Below are 20,093 nucleotides of genomic sequence, written 5' to 3'. Positions count from 1 at the left end.
TGTATAATATATATATATTTTTTTCTAATAAAAACTGACACTGCAATATTTTTTAACCTACTCAAAAATATAAAAAGTTTAATTAAACAAATTTGTTTTTAGCATAGCCAAAACGCAACTGTTTAGTAGGTTTGCCCTTTTCTAAGAAATATTTGTCAGGTGCCAAATGAAAGAAATGGCTAAAAGTTTGTCAGTTCAGTGCAATAACAGTCTTTCAGTGACTGTCTTTGAAACGGAATAGATATTCTTGTAACAGATTGCAAATAACATGTTTATCTAAAGATGAACACTAAAAGAGAAGTTAAGATGATTTCAATTTGAATAAAGTTTCCATCTGCATTCACCACGTGTCCTGAGCAGCTAAATCTGCATTTAATTATTTTTGAAACTATTAATTAGAGTGGCCCAGTCAAAGTCCATACAGAAACCCAAGTGGAAAGTTGAAAATTGGTGAAAATCTGACTGAACTTGAGTTATTTTGTAAAGAAAAATAAACAAAGATGGGTCCAGATGAGCAAATGTGAAATAAAACACTGAGCAACAACGACCCTGCGGTTTATTACATTTTAGTTCCCTTCATAGTTATTCTGTACTTTGTATTGATCGCACATTCCAATAAAATGCATTAAGGTTTATGACTTAAACCATTACAGTGACAATCTCTGGAGAATTTATGGGATGAAAACCCTGAACTCAGACAGACTCTTCATTTCACTCTCTAATTTCACCCTGCTTTACAGCAACGACCCTTCTTCTAAAACTGAAGCCACTTTTAGTCAAAAACTGATCCAGTGAATCTTGTTTTCATATATGGATTATAATTATGGATGGTAATTTTACTGGAGGAGCTCCTACCTTTAGAGAAACTACGGCTGATCCTCTCAGGTGTTCTTCTCAACATGCAGGCTGTGCAGTTTAGTGATAAGCTTTAAAGTGCTGAGTTTTTAAAAAAAATCACTCTGTGATTACAACTTTTTAATACTACAGTGTTTTTTTTTCCTGTTTAAAAACACCTAAAAATGTTTTTTGATAAGATATTGGAGGTTTTGTTGGTGTAAAAGTATTTCAATGAAATATTGCTTGCAGACCGGTTTAAAGCCCAGTAGGAGGAAAATGTCGGCTGGCGAGTTTGTGTGAAGATACGATTCTCATTTTGCTGCAGGAAGTCATGTAGTCATGCTGTTGCCTGTAGATGAGAGCGACTGAGTGATTCTGTCCTGAACCAAACTGCATAGCGAGCAAATCAGAGCCGATACAAACGCCGTCTCGGAGGGCGCCGGGTTCGCAGAGCTTTCTGGACGTTTCAACCCAAGTGACGGAGAACGGCAAATGAACTATCCTGCTTCGTGGATTTAAAGTGGACTCAGACGCAGGAGGCGGAGGCGTCGAGTAGATTATGTGGATTTCAATGAAAGAATGGAGAACAAAACATTGAAAACAAAAATCATGGAGGGCACAGGGAGCCAGAGTTGAACAAAAAAATCACACGGAAGCAACAAGATTTACAAGAGTACCAGTAAAAGTCTAAATACTGCTTTTAATGAGTTGAATGACAGTAGCTGCATTTCCACTGACCATTTAAATTCACAATTTAACTTTTCAAAAATAAATTTGCTTAGTAGAAACATGCCAAGTTCAGAAAAACTCATATTTTTTGATAAAAGATGTTTGCACTAGGATGAGGTGGTTTTCCAGCTGTGATCAAAATTAGTGTGTTATGCAAAAATGCTAAATTTATTTGTAATATTTTTCATTGCAAATCAATGTCTGGTTAAGTCTTGATCAGCAACATGATGTTGCTAAAAAGATGCAGAAAACGACAGGAAGTGGTTGGAGGATTTTTTTATTACTTATTCAAATGTGAATTTCTTATTGGAAATTCAGCCATTATGAAATAGTGTTTTTTTTTATATATATTAGCGAAATGTCGACAAAGTTTAGTCCGTTTGTAATGGAAACACGGCTACTGTCTCAATGCTTTTTTGGGCCGTTCTCTGCGAACCTGAGATGGATGCGAGTGAAAATCCCCGTTTGTTGAAGCGGCTCATCTGGGAGCAACAGCAAGTCACTTAAACCCTTCTCTCCTCGTTCTGGTGCTCAGTTTGATCTGCAGCTGATCTTTGTGTGCCGCCCGGCTTCTACTGGAGAACCTGCGTTTTCTTTAGTCGAGTCTTTACATTTAATGTAAGAAAAAGAAAATTAAACCAAAGAAGATGCTTCCTATAAACGTCTTATGCTGCTTTTTCTATCCCCAGTGGGCAAGTCATTGCAAATCTGTGGAGATTTGAGTTCAAAAACATTRAACACCGGCTAAAATTCAGAGTCACTCGCCCTGACCCGGATCACTTCCACAGCCGGCCGTTGGCTATTAAGTCAAGTGATTTCTGGCGCTGTCCACCTCGGCTCTGATGTCTCCTCGGCTGGCTCTGTCCTCCACAGACTCTCTGGCATACAGAGACATGCTGAGCATCATTAAACAGCACTCTGCTCTGTTCTTCTCAGGCTCACGAGTAGCAGGCATGTGAATATGGAGAGTTCTCACTGTTTGATGTGGGAGAGGAGTCAGAAAAGCCCAGAGAACGGGCTGGCAACAGTTTTTTACCTCACAGGAATGTCTAACTCGGTAAAAGTGTTGATTTGAAGCGCCTTTGAACTCGCCGGGCTGTTTACCTGCAGATAAACGTGGTAATGAATGATAGAGGCAATACCTGCACTTCCAATAAGACGACACCTGCTCAGAAAGTGAATTTCCGGCATCAAAGCGGCTGATAATGATAATGGTTCCGAGCCGTCACCCCATATTAGAGCTAATTTAAAGTTTCTCTGTTTAATCCTCGTCTGTCGTACTTAATGTTTATGAGTTGTGTGCTCTACCTGCCATTGTGCTGCAGCACAAAGATACGCAGCGGCTCTGACCCACTTTCATCTGTCCTAAAAGACGGGTTCAGGCGCGCTCGCGCAAACAGTCCTAATTGGTGGAAGGCTTGTCACCGGTGCTGCTTCCAGCCTCGGCTTTTGAGATGCACTCCAGCGTGAAGCGTCAGGATTTTAAAATGTCATGTGTGAGCTCACACAGCTCTTCTCTAACAAGCAAGCGTTAACCTCGGCTCTGTGAAGACAAGAGGATCCTCATTTGCTCTCCTCATATCAGCAGCAGATGAAGAGACGTCGCTTTTACTCTGTTTGCCGCAACTGTCTTCAGAGTTTCTTCTCATGTTTTCATCCTTTAAAACTGCGGTTGGAAGCAGCTGAAAGTGAAGCATCTTGTTTATGTGCGACCAGATCTGCATATTAGTTACTGATGTGAAGAACCAGCAAAATGTTTGCATCACACTTTGATGATTGCAGCTTCAGCACCATTCAGCTCCCTCCAGTCTTACTGCGATACCTGTGATAAACATGTGGACTGCTGACTGAGGCGGCCATTAAAGAAGGTCGATTGTGTGTCTGGCAAACCATCTCTCTTTGGATCAGGAGGGCCCGACTCCAGCCATGGAGAACTGCAATCCTGCAACTTTGAGATGCATTCCTTCTCCAACACACTGGATTAAATGTACTCAAGTAACAGTGCACCACTTCTGCATATTTTATTCAAATAAAAGTAAAAAGTAGCCATCCTAGAAGTTAAGAAGTCATGTAAGAGTGTAAAAGTATTTGGTAAAAAAGCTACGCAAGTATTGAGTACCAACCATTTACTATTTAAAAATTACATAATCAGACGGACCAAAATATAAAGTTATGTGTAAATGTAAGTATTTTAAAGGTCAGAATGAAAATAATTCAAATACCAATTACAAAATAACAAAATAACAAAATTAGACAAAAGGAAAAAAAAATCAGTTTCTTTCAACATAAAACTAATGAAACTTTAACAAAAACTGCAGGTGTGTATCCGATGAATTTGTGGTTAAAACATGTTTGTTCTTCAGTGAAGATACTCACAGTGGGCAGAAAATCTACAGGCTTTACTTGAGTAAGAGTAGAAATACTTTGTAATAAAGTTACTCAAGTAAAAGTAAAAAGTACAGTGTAATAGAATACTTCTAAAAGTATTTTTTCCCCAAATAAATCTCATGTAACTGAGTAAATGTACCGAATCCTTGATCCTCCAGCAGATTTAAGAGTGGAAATTATGTTCTTTCCCATTTTATGTCTCTTCAGATCCGCCTGTAGTGTTAGAATTTAAAATACTGTTAGTTTATAAATCACTGAACGGTTTTGCACCATAATGCATTAAAGATCTGCTGTTGTCATAGCAACCTTCCAGACCTCTCAGGACTGCTGGTTCTGGTTCTGCTCTGCATCCCCAGAACCAGAACCAAACGAGGAGAAGCAGCATTCAGCTTCTACGCCCCACAACTTTGGACAAACTTTCAAAAACCCCACCTGTTTAGAGTTGCTTTTGACACATAATAAAATGAAAGTTAACATTTTGATGTGTAACGACGACAAAGTGTAATGTTTCAGTTGTTGACTGTGTTTTCTATGACTTTGTATTCTTGAGTTTTTATGATTTAAAGCACTTTGAAATGCCTTGTTGCTGAAGTGTGTGATACAAATAAACCTGAAGCGTTAACAAGTCCAGTTAAAGCTAGCGGTGTGATGTAGGGACTAAAGCATCCATTCAGCACGCAAACAGACCGTAACGGTCGTCATGGAGATTTAATCCGTTTTCTCACATCGTAGTCCTGTGGATGTTTTGGGCTTCAGTTGGATCAGAGTTGCTCCATTCTGTCTGCTGGTGCAAGTTTGTTTTCACCAAACCGTTTGTCAAATGAGCTGCAGCCTAAGTTCTGAAAAACGTCTTCCCCTGAGGTGATGCTGGCACTGATATGCAGCTCTTTATGTAAAGAAATCTTTCTTCTTTTCATCTCCTGAGCTGCCACTTCATCTGAGCATGTCATGTATTTCTATATATTGTTGGCGGAGGTTTTTCACCTTTGTGTCTGGGTGAATCCCACAGCCTCGGCTTTCACACTAATTAGCTTGAAATCTTCCTCGTTGTTGTTCGTGCTTGGCAGCAGTTGTGAGATACTTTCATCAGGCCATGTTGCTATCCTGAGTTTTTATCTCGTCTTCCCTCCACCTGTAACTGCGATCAGTTTCTCCAAGTGTTTGTTCTGGTTGTGTGTACCCACAATGCCCTGGCACCTCTGTGCGCTGACGCTGAACTTTCTCATATTATTCTCCTCTACTTCTCATATCATGAGTGTTAATTAGCTCAGAGCCACTCAGAGGAATCTGAATTATGACATTTATGTACATTAAATGACTTTGAGCTGTTAAAAATAAACCAGTAGACAATCTGCCCTCCCATTAGCTTCTTGGCTAACGTTTGTCAGCTCCTTTGGTTTGCATCTCTGTCCTCGCTTCTTTCACCAATGACTTACAGCCACCTCCAGATCTATGGCTGGTTTTGCTCACTTTAAATTTTAAAAACAAACTTTTGCTACTTGCAATACAGCTCGACATACACCAGGTTTGGACTGGCTCTGTTCTTCATGTGACCCTGGCACAGATAGAAATCGTTCTCATTTTCTGGGACGTCACAGTTTTTAAAATAAAATGCAAACTTTATTTTATACTTTATTTAATTCTTACCATTTTTAGCATTTTCTCCTCATTTCACCACTAAAGAATGTGTTCATCTTGTGACGTCGCCTGTTTCAACATGAGATCAAAAAGTTTTTTAAATGATTATATATATTACTATACTGTAACTAATTATTATTTTCATAACTGACTATTCCATCAATTATTCTGAACATAAATTGATTAATGACATAATTGGCACATTCTGCAGACTTTTAATTTAACCACTTAAGACTTTATATACAATATTAGAAATATATTAAAAGATTCAAATCAGCAAATATAATGTTATATCATTATAAAACGTATTATTATTATTATTATTATTATTATTATTATTATTATTATTATATTAAATATGATTTCCCTTTGGGATTAATAAAGTATTTTTAAATTTGAATTTTAATAATTCAATTCCTTATTTAGGAATAAAATAAAAAATTATATTGAATGAAGTTAAATAACAGCTTTCCTTTAGTTGCACACTTGATCATTTGTTTCAAAAGATGTGTCTGCAGCTAAAAACATATTTATCGTCAACATGAAAAGCTCAGATGTTTCTGCTTGACTTGGCATCATTACAATGTAGGACTAATCTGTTGATTATGGATTAACCAATTAATAATTAGACAGCAAAAGGTGTTTAGCAGGTAGATTTTTATTTTATTGGAAGAATTTGAACTGGGTGAAGCTAAAGCTATGTCACTTATAGATCTGTGTAGAACATATTTACAGAGAAAGTTTGTTTTATTGTATCTGAAATGCAAGATGTACATGTTTTTAATACACTTTTAGCTTAATTACATCTCTGAGTATGTTACTTCCCCAAATTAACATTTTTGACTCTGTATGCTCCAGTTAACAATTAATCTGTTATTAATTTCAATTATTGATTTGATTAATCGTTTCAGCCTTGACATGTGTTTGAGTCAACGTTGTATGTTCTTGTTCTTTCATATTTGCTTCGTGATAGACACCTTTGCCTATCTTTCCCATTTTGAACAGTAGCCAAGAGAAATGGGCCTCTGTGTCGCATCCTAATTAAACCCCAAAGGGAAATGAGAAGTCCTAAATTACTATTAAAAAAAACTCAGCGACCAACTTAAAATAATGTATCACACAAAACAATGATATTTCTATTACACTGGAATTGTTGATTTTAATAAGTGTGATACTGATGACTTTATGTTTCTTTGTCAATTGAATTGCCTAAACCAAATTTAAAGTTAGATTTTACTTTTCAGTGTTGGATTATTGTACATACAGGCCCAATTTATGTAAAGACTTCTTGTTATGCGCGGTGCGGATAAGTTTGCAGGTTGCTTTGCTAGCAGCGATGTTTAGCTGGGAAACTCTTTTGCATAACAGAGAACAGCTTTAGTCTACCAGACTAAACAATAGTTCGCAAAGGGAATAAACTGTTTTTATGTAAGCTTCTGTCTTCGCGGCTGTGCCTGTCACTAATGTTGTTTTTCTTCCACCTACACAGCAAGACACTTTTGAAGATTTTTCATCAAAGTCACAGTGGGAGATATTTAAAGTAAGCAAAGTAGAAGTAGATGAGGCAGATTGTGGTAAAGTGCAAGCAGCAATAACTGCAGGTATTTTTTTTCCCTCTGTGCTGCCTTTTCTTTCTCGTCCTCTGTAATTAATTTGAGATGTTTTTAAACACATAATGCACGCGCTGAAGAGCTCGTAACCTTTTGTTCGGGCACATATCCCTTCTCTCTCTCTGACTCCCCTGCACTTATAGTGTGGAAATCTGTAACCTGTGTGAGTTTTACTCAGAGCTGAGAGGAGGAATTTAAGTGTAGAGTGGTTTCATCAGCTGGAGGATTATTAAAACCATCAGAGTTTTTATGTTCAATCAATGATCTGACTCCCCTCTGAGCTCTTGTGTTTCTGAAGTCTTTGACTCAAAGAGTAGAAGAGCGGCGAGGTATTTCTGTCTCTTATTCTCCTCACTAGGTGGCACACTGATCAAAGTTATAGCAAACCAGCTTCACCCATTAAACAGAAGTAGAGCGCAGTCTGAATAAAGTACGGGTTATTACTCAGTCATGAATTAGCGTCAGAATGGATGTGCGGTGACCTTTTTCTTGTAGTTTTTCCCATTCATCTTTGTGGGTAATTGCATGTTATTAAAAGTGGGGCCATTTAAAAAGATAAAAGGTTCAAATTATCGAGTATAATAAATAATGTATGTCTTAAATGTCAAATATTTTACTGGAATATGCTTTGTAATGGTAATAAAAGTGAGAATGAATTAAGCTTCTAATAAATGGTAAGAGAGAAGGATGTTTTTCATTTCAATGTTGCAGCGAAAGGTCAGAGCTACCAGATGGTGGCAGTGTTGCCACGGGCATTTTGGATTCCCCGTTTCAGGGTTTTTATGTTCGGATAGAAAAGTTGTCATGCTGAGATTATGATAGCTCAATTGAAGAGTGCCAGAAAGGCTTTTATCTCCTCTGCTTGGATTTTTTTTTTTTTTTTTTTTTTGCTGGAAATGAGATCTGCATATTCTACATTTGCAGATAAGAGTGAAGCGAAGCTGCTGTAGAGCAGAAATGTTGAGAGAAGTGTTTGATCAGATGTCTGGCTGATCCCATTAATCTTAAATCCTTCAGATTATGGTGATGTCTGGTTTCATCCTCATGTTTTGGCTTCATGGATGAAATCCTTAAGAAAATTAAATCCTTCACACCTGGAGATCAGATTCATGTGTTCAGGGAGTCTTTGTTTTTTTTGTTCATTAGTTTTATTTTATTCTCAAACAAATTTCAGATGATTTTACTCATTAAAAGAAAGAGTTACTGACCCCTTTGCTAAATCATGAACTAACAGTGACTAAAGCACATCTTTTATTCATCTTCACTAACCTGATTACTGCTAAACTCATAAACAAAACACTTTAAAGACTATCTATTACGCTTCCTTGAGCAAGTTAATGGTCTAAAAAAATGTTTATTTATTTTTTGCACAAAATCATTGTTAAATCTTAAATAACTGTAGAAAACATATATTTGTGTCACTTTAAATCCAAATAAGCTGCTTCTGGCCACGCTCCTAAATCAACGTTTACACTCACACGTGAAAATGGCTGCAAAAATATGCGCAATAATTCGACCGTACATCTTTGAAAAGCAGAAGTGGCGCCTCCCTGCACAACCAACAAGAATACAGCAAGTGGTTTCTGAATGGTAAGTCAACAATACAACATTTGTCTTTTCCAGAATTCATTGTACAGCCCATACAGCAGTAAAACCAGCTGGCTGGAGTTCCGCTGGGGTTGCTTGGTAGAACTCTCCTGGGGTTGCTTGGTAACCGGCAGAACTCTGCTGGGGTTGCTTGGTAACTGGCGGAACTCTGCTGGGGTTGATAGGTAATAGGGCAGTGCCTGCTGATTTGTGACGTTACTTTTTTTTTTTTTTTTAAGCGTTTGAGCTGGTTTTAGAAACAGTTGAGACTCAAATGGAAGTACAAAATAAAAATCTTTCATAGGTTTCCTATAATAGGCCCTGTCTGACAACATGACGTTGCTAAAAGCTCTTAAACAGAAACACAAAAAGCCACCATCCGATACCCAGAAAGGAAGAAAACATGGACACTGAATCCTTCTAGAAATGGCTCGTCTATCAAAATAATTCCAAGAGTTCATCAGCGACTCGTCCAGGAGGTGACGAAGAGCATCAGCCGCAGTGCAGACCTCACTTCTCTCGGTTGATGTCGGTGTCGATCATTCCATGGTAAGACGGAGACTGACCCCTGCTGACACCGGTTCCTCCCATTGATGTAGATTACCGCCTCCAGTGCCTCAGCTCTGCTTCAGAAAAATAATTCACCCCTCCAGAAACCAAAAATGGTTCAGCAGAGGTTCAGGAAGCTTGATGAGGTCGACTCTAAAGACAAGGATCGAGAACGAGAGAGTGTGAACGAGTTCAACCCACGGAGGCATCAACTCGCTAAACCCAGAACTTAGGATCTGCTGCTGTCATGTTGGCGCCAGATACCATAACATAGATTCATGTATCCGATGGAGTTAATGCCTTTTTAACGGTTCAGTGCTGTTTTGGCAGCAGAACTGGGACCCACGCAGTATTAGGCAGGGGGTCCTAATGCTAATTATGTAAATCACCAGCATGCCACAAGAAATTTAGCTTGGACTACAAGCTTTGCAGCTTACATCCAGAAAGGAACAGAAAGTGGAGCTTAGAAACAGTAAAAGTTGATTTGCAGGACTCTAACAAAATGGCTGTGGTGTTAGAATAGAAAGGAAAAAGCCTTTATTGGCCCACAGTGGGAAAATTCAAGTGTTAAAGCAGCAAAGTGACGGGACACTGAGGTTCGTACAAAGACAAAAGTCTAAAGATATATAAGAAACAAAGTTAAAATAATGTTCAGTAATGGCTGGAAGGTTAGTTAAAGAAATCAGAGATGATTTTCTGTAGGTATTTTACAGATGTGCTGACAGGTAAACAATACTAGACTGACTGAGATTATTTGCAGACATAAAATTAGACTTAGAATTTATGAATGTAACATAAAAAAACTCTAGTCAAATTAGAGACGGGATTATTATCATCAGCCAGGCATGATCAACAGTGTTTTGAAGAGGGAGTCGACTTATGAAGAACCCATGCAGAGGAGGAGGCTTATTGCCAAGAAGACAAAACTTCATCCAATTAAAGGAAGAAATGAGAGGTGGAAGATGGACAAACACAAGCAAGGAATTAGATTTTTATAACAAATATGGACACAGAAATTCAAAGGCATGGAGAGTTTCTTTGAAATGCAAAAACAAAATTGTGCTTGTTTCTTGCTGTTTGCCCAATATATATGACAAAATGAAGCTATTCAAGCTTTTGTATAAGGAAATGGTTTAAACTGAAGAGAAACTGTCTTGATGTGTTATATAGTTGTTACACAACATTGTTGGCATCAACATTATCACTATTTGTATTAATATTATTAGAGCTATTATTAGCATGTCATTGAATGTATTGCAAGAATCTGAAAGTAGAATTAAGATATACTGATATTATACTTATAATTAGGATGAGATCTTTTTGTGATGTTGCTGTAGGTTTTAATAGATTTATATACCCACCCCTTTGAAAGTTTATTTATTATATTGCTGTAAATTTAGTTATAACTTGGCACATTCAATAAAATACAAAATACAAAAATTACAAATTAAGGTAGCAGGCCGGTGTTGCGGGTCAACTGTTTTTGATTAATTGATCCCAGACGAGTGTGACTCTCTCGATTAAAAGCAGGAGTTTGGCGGCTTGCTGTTCTGGAACGCAGACGGCAGCTGACGCAGAACCAAGAGCGAAAAACGTCAGCAGTGATCCCAGTGAAGCAGTTATTGCTGCCAGTCAATCTTCCCAGGATTAGAGGTTCCCAGCAAATTGACCCAAAGCTGTGCAGTGCCAAGACAAATTACCTACCAAGTACTTTTGGTCTAGTTTCTAGTGCAAATGTCTTAGTTTTGTGATATTTCAAGTGTACTAGCTCATCAGTACATTTTCAGCAAGACAGGAACTTATTTTAAGTAAATAATTCCTTAATATTCATGAAAAAGTTCCATTTTCAGATTAATTCACTAGTAATTTAGAAAAAATGTGTTGTTAAAAGTGAAATAATCTGCCAGTGGAACTACGTAGTACTTTCATGAATATTAAGGGATTATTGACTGAAAAGTTACTTGTAAATTAGTTTGTTTTATTTCAAACTTGACTAAAATACTTCGTAAGATTTTATGTTTTTGCGCTTCAAAACCGCAAATCTGCAGCAGAATTGAAAAAAGTGAAAAATTGAGCTGTTGCAATGGTCCGGTCAAAGCCCAGAGCTCAACTTGGTTTAAATGTTGAGGATGTTTATATAAACCAACATCAGCAAGATTCATGGACTGAATAAATATTGTATGGAGGAGTAAGAAAAAACCCTCAACGGCAGACAGAAAACTAGAAGCCTTTATGAGGTGTATTTTATTTACTTTCATTTATTTTGGCTTGACTAACCACACCTCACCTGTATTTTTTAATACAAACTTTAATATCCTGTTTAAAGCGAACAGAATATTAAAAGGGAGACGAGCATTTCCTGTTCATTTTGCAATGTTTTGTTGCAGGAACTTGGTGAAAACAAAACAAATAACAGTAGGCCTGTCGCCATGTGAAATTTAGCTGGATGATAAATTGTCCAGTTATTGCGATAAATTATAATGTTGTTTTGAGACCATTTTTAATCAATCTTAATGCAATAACACATTCTCAAAGATGAATAAACTTTAAATTCTAGTGAACATTTAACACTGGACCTGGGAAACACTTTAAATATCCAGAATAAATTAACAAAACAACAAATAAAATGAATCATGAAGTGTCTATAAATTAAATTGTCCTTCAGGAAAAGGGCTAGTTTGGACCAGAGTAGACTGACGACTTTTGTTAACCAGTTTTTGGCAGAAAGGAAAATGATGAATCAGAGAAATTGTTCTATTGCTTATTCTGACAGGACTTCATAGCAGTGCCTTAATGGATTTAAGACTAAAGAGGTTTTTCCAAATTTTACACAAGACCTTTGTAATTAAGAGAGTAGCAGCTTTATCCGGCAGTCTGTTTTTCAGTGTTTTGTGAATATTTAGCTGTGAAGTGATTAAAACGTGGCTGAGTTTTCTCTCTTGGAATTGCTGTGGATTTTGACAAACTCCCTGATCCTTTCCACTGATTCTGGTCCCTTTTGGCGTTGAAAAGCATCGTGTTTGGAGCAGCTTCAAATTGCTTTGGCTGAGACGGCCTGACTGCCTAACCGAGCGGACTCCAAGACCAACAGAAGCCGAGGATTTGGTTTTATTTGCTTTTTAGCACGGTTTCTCACAAGAGAGTTGTTTGAACTCATTTAGCTGCATCTCAGACATCTGCATGTAAAAAGACTCCAGTGATAACAATGATAACACAAAATGGGAGTGATTACTTCTCTGTGTGCAGGGACATCGTGTTATGAGAGAGTTTTGTCCTTTTTTTTAAATATGGAGATTAAATCCTGTCTTCACAAACACTGTATCGGCTGACTGAACACCAACATGCCTCATTAGAGTCTCATTGTTGATGTTATTTTTCTGCTGTGGGTGGCAACAAGGATTGTAATGAGCTGTCTACATCTCACAGTCAGCAGCCACTGAGGGCCACCTGTGTGTAGGAGTGCGCTTCACAAAAAGTACAATATCCCTCTGATTTAAATGATTGCGTGCCATTACATCATGGTAATATTACCTTCTAACAATTAAGAAGACAGAGATGCGGGGAATGAACACATCCAAGACATATTTATACACACTGTTTCCTTTGGAAACTTTATTCTTTTAGCAAAAAGTAAATTTACAGTAAGTCTAGTAACTTGAACTTTTAAACTTGCTTTCGACTCAAAGTATCTTCCATACATCCATCCCTCTATTTTCATCCATCCATCTTTGCAGAGTCAGAGAGAATCTCCATTGGTTGTTGGGTGAGAACAAGGCTACTGAAGCATCAATGAACAATACGACAATGTGTGCTGGGACAGAAGTAAATAAAATAAAAACCTCACGTATTAAATCAAATCTTTGCTTATTTCCATCCAAATTCAGAGGCTGCATCCTTTAAAGCCTGCCTTTGAAATTAAGTCACAATATTGTCTAAATTTAAAAACCTTCCCATATGTGGTCCACAAATGCATCCTCTTTTTTTTAATCAATTTGAAGAATTGGTCTGTCTTATTCTTCACAGCACAGCAAATCCCAAGATTAATTGCAGGCTGAACTTAAAATTTCAGTGTGTTAAAATCTGGTGGTACAACATGAAAAGCTGAGATCTATTATTCATAATTCAGTTTTTTGCACGTTTTTGTGTTTTCATTTGGGTTTCTATGGCTTCTGGAAACAGTCCAACTGCTAAAAACAACCCTCCCAGCTGTTTTCTGGCAATAAGTTAATGTTTTTTGGTTAATGAGTCGTGTTAAAAGCCTCTCCAATAGTCAAGTCAGAATCGGCAGGCATTCCCCGTTACCTAGCAACCCCAAGCCCCGTTACCTAGCAACCCAAGGAACTCCCCCAGACTAATAAGCTGCCCGTTCTGTACAGTTATGTAATACCACATCTGTTTGCTGCCATTTTCACAGAAACTTTCAGTTGGGGGCGTGGCCAGAAGCTCATTTGTATTTAAAGTGACAAGACGCCCTAAAACATCTCATTCTGAAAGGAGCTCAAGACAAGCAGAACTGAGCAGAATAAAATCTCATTATCTAAGAAAGATTATGTTTTGTATAACCCATACACCCAGCCTAACTTATTCAACGACGCATAATAGGTCACCTTTAAAGTGGTTGTGTTGTTAGGCTCTTATTACTCATGTATTTTAACTCTATTAAAATATATTTATTTAATTAAGTCATTTAATTAGTTAAAAAGTTTTGAATAAGTAAAAAAGAAAATCTTTTACTAGCTTTAGTCTGGGCTGTCATGGTTGCTAGGCAACTGGATATACTAAGATAAAGGTGGGAATAAATCTGAAGGTTGTAGATGACACCTGTCAAACTCGAGGCCTGTGGGCCAAATCTGGCCCGCCGTAGTTTTTTATGTGGCTCTCCAGATGCCAAATTACTCCAGTTTTTCACAAATCTGTAAAATTCAAGCAAAATCAACAGATCCCCGCATTTTTTTCTGACTCTTACTGCTAATTTTTCTCAAAATTGGCCAAAAACATTAGGTTTAAGTGACTGCTGCCTTAGCCTTACTTGATGTCAAGTACGGTGATTAAGAAAAAAGTCACATTTAACATCAGATATTAGCACAAATATTTCTAAATTAACACCACAAAATTTGTTATTCTGATAGCAAAAATCTACAAAAACAATCACAAAATCCTGGATGGACTGATCAGTGTGAAAAGATGTTTAAGGTTATTTCATTTTTTAGAAACACTTACTGAATGCAGAAACAAACAAATGTTTATTGGTATTTTAACAGTTTAATTGGTTATATAAATAGATTCTGGCACAACTTTAAGAACATTCAGATTTCTAATATGGACCAAGATGAAAATGAGTTTGACACCCCTGCTCATTTATTTACCTTTATAAATAATGTGTTTCTGTTCTGACCTCACTGAAACCAACACTGCAGACTACGTAACTCAGGAGATCTCTTCAGTATGAGATAAAAAGTATTAATGTTGTTGGGAAAGGTGGTAATAACCCAGGATATCTGGGAGAATGGATTAAAAGGCTTCAAAAACAAACAAAATGAAGTGTGTAATTTTATTCACTTTCTGTTATTTAAAAAAAATCTGCATGATGAACTTCTACTGACCAAACCCAGTCAAAACTGTCTGAACATTTGCATGAACTGGAGCAGTAACGTTCCCACGTTGGTTTCAGGGAACCGAGGCAAACAGCCATGCTTACGCTGTCGCCTGGTCTGGTTTGTTCCAGCATGATTATTAAAAGTGAAAGTGTTGGAGACGTACAGCTGACCTGGAGTCGAGCATTGATCAGAGAGGATTCTGCACAAGGCTGAGGCAAACATTTGTTGCAAATGAAAAGTGCGTTTCTGACATTTTCTTTCAGGACTTTTTTGTTTGTGGTTGGATTTTGCTCGGTGATGCCGAGTGTTGACATGGGCCTATTCGTGGTTGTCATCCCAAAGTTTTCATCATAAAAAACCACCTGTCTGTTTGTGGAAGAATGCATTCAAGATGGGAAATTGAAATGGGAGGCAGCGCCTGCTTCCTCGCTCTGACAACATGTCATTTTCAGCAGCAGCATGCCATTACCTGGAGTGTTTGGCCATCTTCTGGCTGCAGAGGTCCACCTTGTAAATGTTGAATGTGAAATAGGAATCCAGTCATCAGCTGCTGTCGTAAACAGTTTACCCCCGTGTCTTCACACCCCCTTCCTAAACCTCGCCGCCATCCTCTGATTTGATCCGCAGGATGATGCTCTCGCTGCTCGCTGCTTGTAAACATGCCTCCCTTTGCTGAGCTTCTGCAGGTTAAGAGAAGCCTGGAAGGTGCGGCCAAAAATCTTTGATCAATTCTGTGGGAAAATAAATAAATAAATCCCGACCTTGACTGTCACTAGTGACTCACATATTGCCTCAGTCACTCTGTCACTCCTGTCCAAATTCTCCTCTCAGCCTGAGAAAAAACAAAGTAATGCCCTCAAAAAATAACACATGAATTATATGCTACATATAATTATGTACCACATATGCAAAGCACATGTTTTGCATCAGAGAAATGTGTGATTTTGAGCATTTTGATGGTTTAATGAACACATAGAATTAGCGGCGCACCGATTTATTGGCACCAATTTCCTCAACCCTTTCATACATGAATTATGAACCTTTATGTCAGGATTTATTTTGTTTTTGATTTAGTTTTTCTTAAGACATTTAAAAAAAAGGTAGGAAAAATATTGTTAAAAGTTTTTTCTGGGTGATCAGTTGTAGTTTTTTCTAAATACAAAGTTGTTATTTACATCAGTAGTTTTGTTCTTTAGGGGTTACTTGATGTCACAATATTTTTTTTACACCTCTAAGAGTCTTCTAAAGTAAAATGGAGGACTAGATGTTCCTGAGTTGCTTTTTTGTCTGTCGGCCATATTGGATTTAATAACTATTTTCTTGCACTCACAGTGGATGGCCAGTAGTTGGCAGTGTATGGTATGATGCACTAGTGTCCACTTCAGTGGTCTGTGTGCATTTATAACATAGAAATCCACAAGCAACACAAGAAAATGACTTTTAGATGGCTGTCCACTGCAGTGAACGCTGTGATTGTAAGAGTTAATTTTGGAAGATTGGAGATCGACTGATACTCACATGTGAACCCGATCTAATCCACCAATATTTACCTTGGAAATCAGCCACTGTCCTCATCTAACAGACCGGCCCACCAGGTCATTTCAGCACGTTTTCAGTAACAATAGTCAGCCCACTGCTGCCAACTCAGTGACTTTCTAACATTTCAAACAAAAAAACATTGGTATCAGCCAAAATCAGAATTGGTAGTCCAGGTATTTTTAAAAAGATCGATAATCGGAAACTTTAATCGGTGCACCCCTTCATGGACTTGCATGTGAATCTTAAATGGACCAACTAATAAAATGCTTTTTTGTCACATGACAGATTAAAATACTTTTACACATGAATCAATTCAATAATACCACTGATAATAGTACCACTTCTATTCACCTAATTTATTTATTAGGTTTAAAAAAAAAACAAAAACAAGAAAACAAACAGTAGGTTACAGAAAAACATGTGCATACGTGGCCAAGAACAAAACAGTTTGTTTCCTATTACTCTTCTGTTTGAAAAGGAGCAGGAAGAAGTGGACACTTATTTAATCCTGCCCCTTATCTCAGTTTAATGAAATATATCACCTGTTTAATTGCAGATCAGTGGGCAGCTCGGAGTCGGTGCTTTGCTCAAGGACACTGAGGAAAAATCTACTGTGTAAATGAATCACATTGTTGTTTGACAACTTCTGTTGTAAATAACTTATTCCTTTAATTTCTAAACTCCCAAACTACCCTAATATTGTAGATTTCATTATTAAAAGTGTTCTTTGTCAGGTTCTGTGTTGATTATTTGATTCTGGGTCTGGTTTCTGTTCTTTGTTTGCCGTATTCTCGTTCTGTGATCAGATCAGCCTCGTTTCTGTTTCACTTCATTTCAGCAATTAGTGGGCGGGGCTAAAATCACTCAGATCAAGATGATTGGTCTGAGCTTAACTTAAACAATCAGGTTAGCCAATCAAATACCAGGAATTTTTATAACATTGAACAGTAACATAGCACGAATCACTAGATAATTAAATAAAAGCTGCATTGATAAATAAGTTTAAACAGACTTCTGAAAATAAATTAAAAGTTTATAATACATTTTTTTATATTTTTTGATAAAATAATTGCTTTGTATCCAGTTTTATTTATTCAATTATTGAATGATTTATTACATTTTTGGCTTCTTGGGGGATAAGTATGTCTTCTCAGCTCTGAGGGCTGCATTGTGTTAAGTCCGGAAGAAGAAAAACACAGCAGACATTATTACAGCGGCTCTAATCGTTACACAGCGGATTATATAACAGACTGAAAGTGAATTTCTAAGTCTCTGTAATTGATTGAGCCTAATAATGCCCGTCTTGTCCAAATGAGGGATTATTCTGAGGAGGAGAACAGTTGTCGTGGACGGAGGAAACGTCTCAGATCATTAAAGTGTGATCCAGAAAAGGGCAAAAGCTTGACAAGAGACACAAAGAGAGACGTTTTTTTTAATGTGGTTTTTTTTTTTTTTTTTGCAGCTGTCCAGTCTCTGAACAGCCTGAATGACCAGATCGCTCAGTTCATGGTGACCCGACCCTGCAGTCTGGCTGATGAGGAGGAGGCCTTCATCCCCGGAGAGAGGGACACCCTCAGGAAGTCCATGACCCTGATGAGACACCTGCTGATGGACGCTCAGGTAACAACGCCTTCCCTCAGTGAGAGGCAGGATAATTCAACTGGCGCTGTGAAATACACCATTCAGTTTCACAATCATGCTTTTCTTTTTGGGTAATTGACAGTTTAGTGGAACAAAGTTTCTGTGGTTTAGTTTTGGCTTCTGGAACAGCGTAATGTTGATCTCTAAGTTTGTAAAAAACTAACAAATGCTACATTTGTACTGAATAATCTGGATCAGACAGAAATATACAAAAACTGTTGCTTTTTGTTTTCTGTCCACTACAACTGTGTAAGTTTGTTATTTAAAATCAATGTAAATATAAATTATTTTACTTGTCTCCCCAGAATAATTTAGATTTTCGAGTTCGCTGTAAGATCTGCTAAAATAAGTCAAAATACTAATTTAAAAATGCTTCAATCCTATAACAATACAAGATTAGTTGCTCTTTGTGTCACGAAAATTTTTTCCACTTGTGGTAATTTTAACAAAAGAGGAGAAAATGACTAAACTAAAATAAGAGTCCCATTATTAGAAACTAAAGACACTTTTTCTTTGCTATTTAAGTTACAAAAAGAAGCACCAATGTTTCTTTTTAATTTTAGCTTTATGTTTACATCATCGACCTGTTAATCAATAAATCTAGAAAAGGGATTAATTGTCCCAAAGTGTTTTATAATTTAATCACCACTTGCTGATTTAGAAACACTTTTCTTAACAAAAACTCGTCATGATTCAGTCCTCAAATCTTTGGAGAGCCCCGGATCTTACTCAAAGATTTCTGTGAGAAGTTATTCTTTTTTTTTTTTTAAGCTGCTAAGTTTGTGTCTGAAGGAAGGAGAGTTGTGATAAAAAATAGTCACAAATAGTTTTGTCTGCTGGACTTGATTCATCTTTTACATCCACATAAATTTAGTGTGAAAATGAAGCAAAGAAAACTAAAAATAATGTGAGTAGTTTGTGATTTGTTTTATCTTTCTTTACAAAAAAGCTGAAAGTTATTCAAAAACAGGTGGAATTGACAACAAATCTAATAAGAAAGCTCCGAGTTTTGTTTATACCTTTATGTCACATTTTGTATTTTAGAAGTTACTTGTATTAATTTGTAGGAAAGTTTCCAAAGAGCTGAGGGAAAACGTTAACAGAACAAGCTTTTCCATATGTTTTCACACTTTCTCTAAAGGTTTTCTTAGCAACATCTTCTTTGGACTGAACTAAGAGTCATTCTTCATTTCTCACAGTAAAGTCGGCCCAGCTCTGTGAGAACTTTACCAATCTGAGGGAAGCGATAAACAATTCGCCGCTGAACTTTGAAAAGTTAGTTTTTAATTCTCTTCTTGGCTGCCTGCTCTCTGTTCGCAGCTACTTTAATAGTCTTACATATTGAACAGGAATAATCTTTTGAGCTTAAAGAAGGAATCCTTTCCAAAGTAATAACTTTTTTCTCTCTGTCTCCGCCTGCTGAGGAATGCTGCTTTTATGGATAATAAATAATCAACTTTCTCTGTTAGCACCTTTAAAATACAAGTGCAACTCGAATTGTTCTGTAGAGCAAAGGCAAGACGCATAAATAAAGATCTAAAGGATAAAGAGGACAAAACATAAATGCAGAAGCAGTTTGCAAAAAGCAGTGGGTACCCAGTTGGTGCCTTACATAGTGTACCAGAAGCAATAAAAGTAAAAATTATATAATATAAAAGTAAACATAAAATGTAAAGCAAAAAACTTGTAAAAGTTGGTAAGATTTTTTTTGCTTGAATGCAGAGGGAATGGAGAGGAGCCTTGGCTTCATCCTGTTCATGTTTATGTAAATTATTGGTTTGTAAAGTAATACAGAAACAGAAAATCTTTATTTAGAGATTTATAGGTAGTTAATATTATATATACAAGTCTGGAAAAACTAAGAGCCACCTGCAGTGAACCTCATTGAAAACCTCCTGGGTTTTCCACCAAATTTTAATGTTTTATCTTCCTGATTTAAAACATCAGTATTGTTGTTTCTAAATTAACATGAACTTGT

General features: G+C 37.0%; 1 protein-coding gene across 1 annotated transcript in view; it reads left to right on the top strand.

Annotated features, from left to right (window-relative positions):
- Positions 1 to 20,093, top strand: part of LOC103464488 (kazrin-like) — a 162,909-nt gene that overhangs the window by 16,029 nt on the left and 126,787 nt on the right. Inside the window, exon 4 of the mRNA XM_008408629.2 lies at positions 17,937 to 18,094. Within this exon, the coding sequence (XP_008406851.1) occupies positions 17,937 to 18,094 (158 nt within the window). The remainder of the gene's footprint in view (positions 1 to 17,936; positions 18,095 to 20,093) is intronic.

This window comes from Poecilia reticulata, linkage group LG5, assembly GCF_000633615.1.
Source record: "Poecilia reticulata strain Guanapo linkage group LG5, Guppy_female_1.0+MT, whole genome shotgun sequence".
NCBI lineage: Eukaryota > Metazoa > Chordata > Actinopteri > Cyprinodontiformes > Poeciliidae > Poecilia > Poecilia reticulata.
Note: the sequence above shows the minus strand (reverse complement) of the source record. Positions and strands in the feature narration are given on the sequence as shown.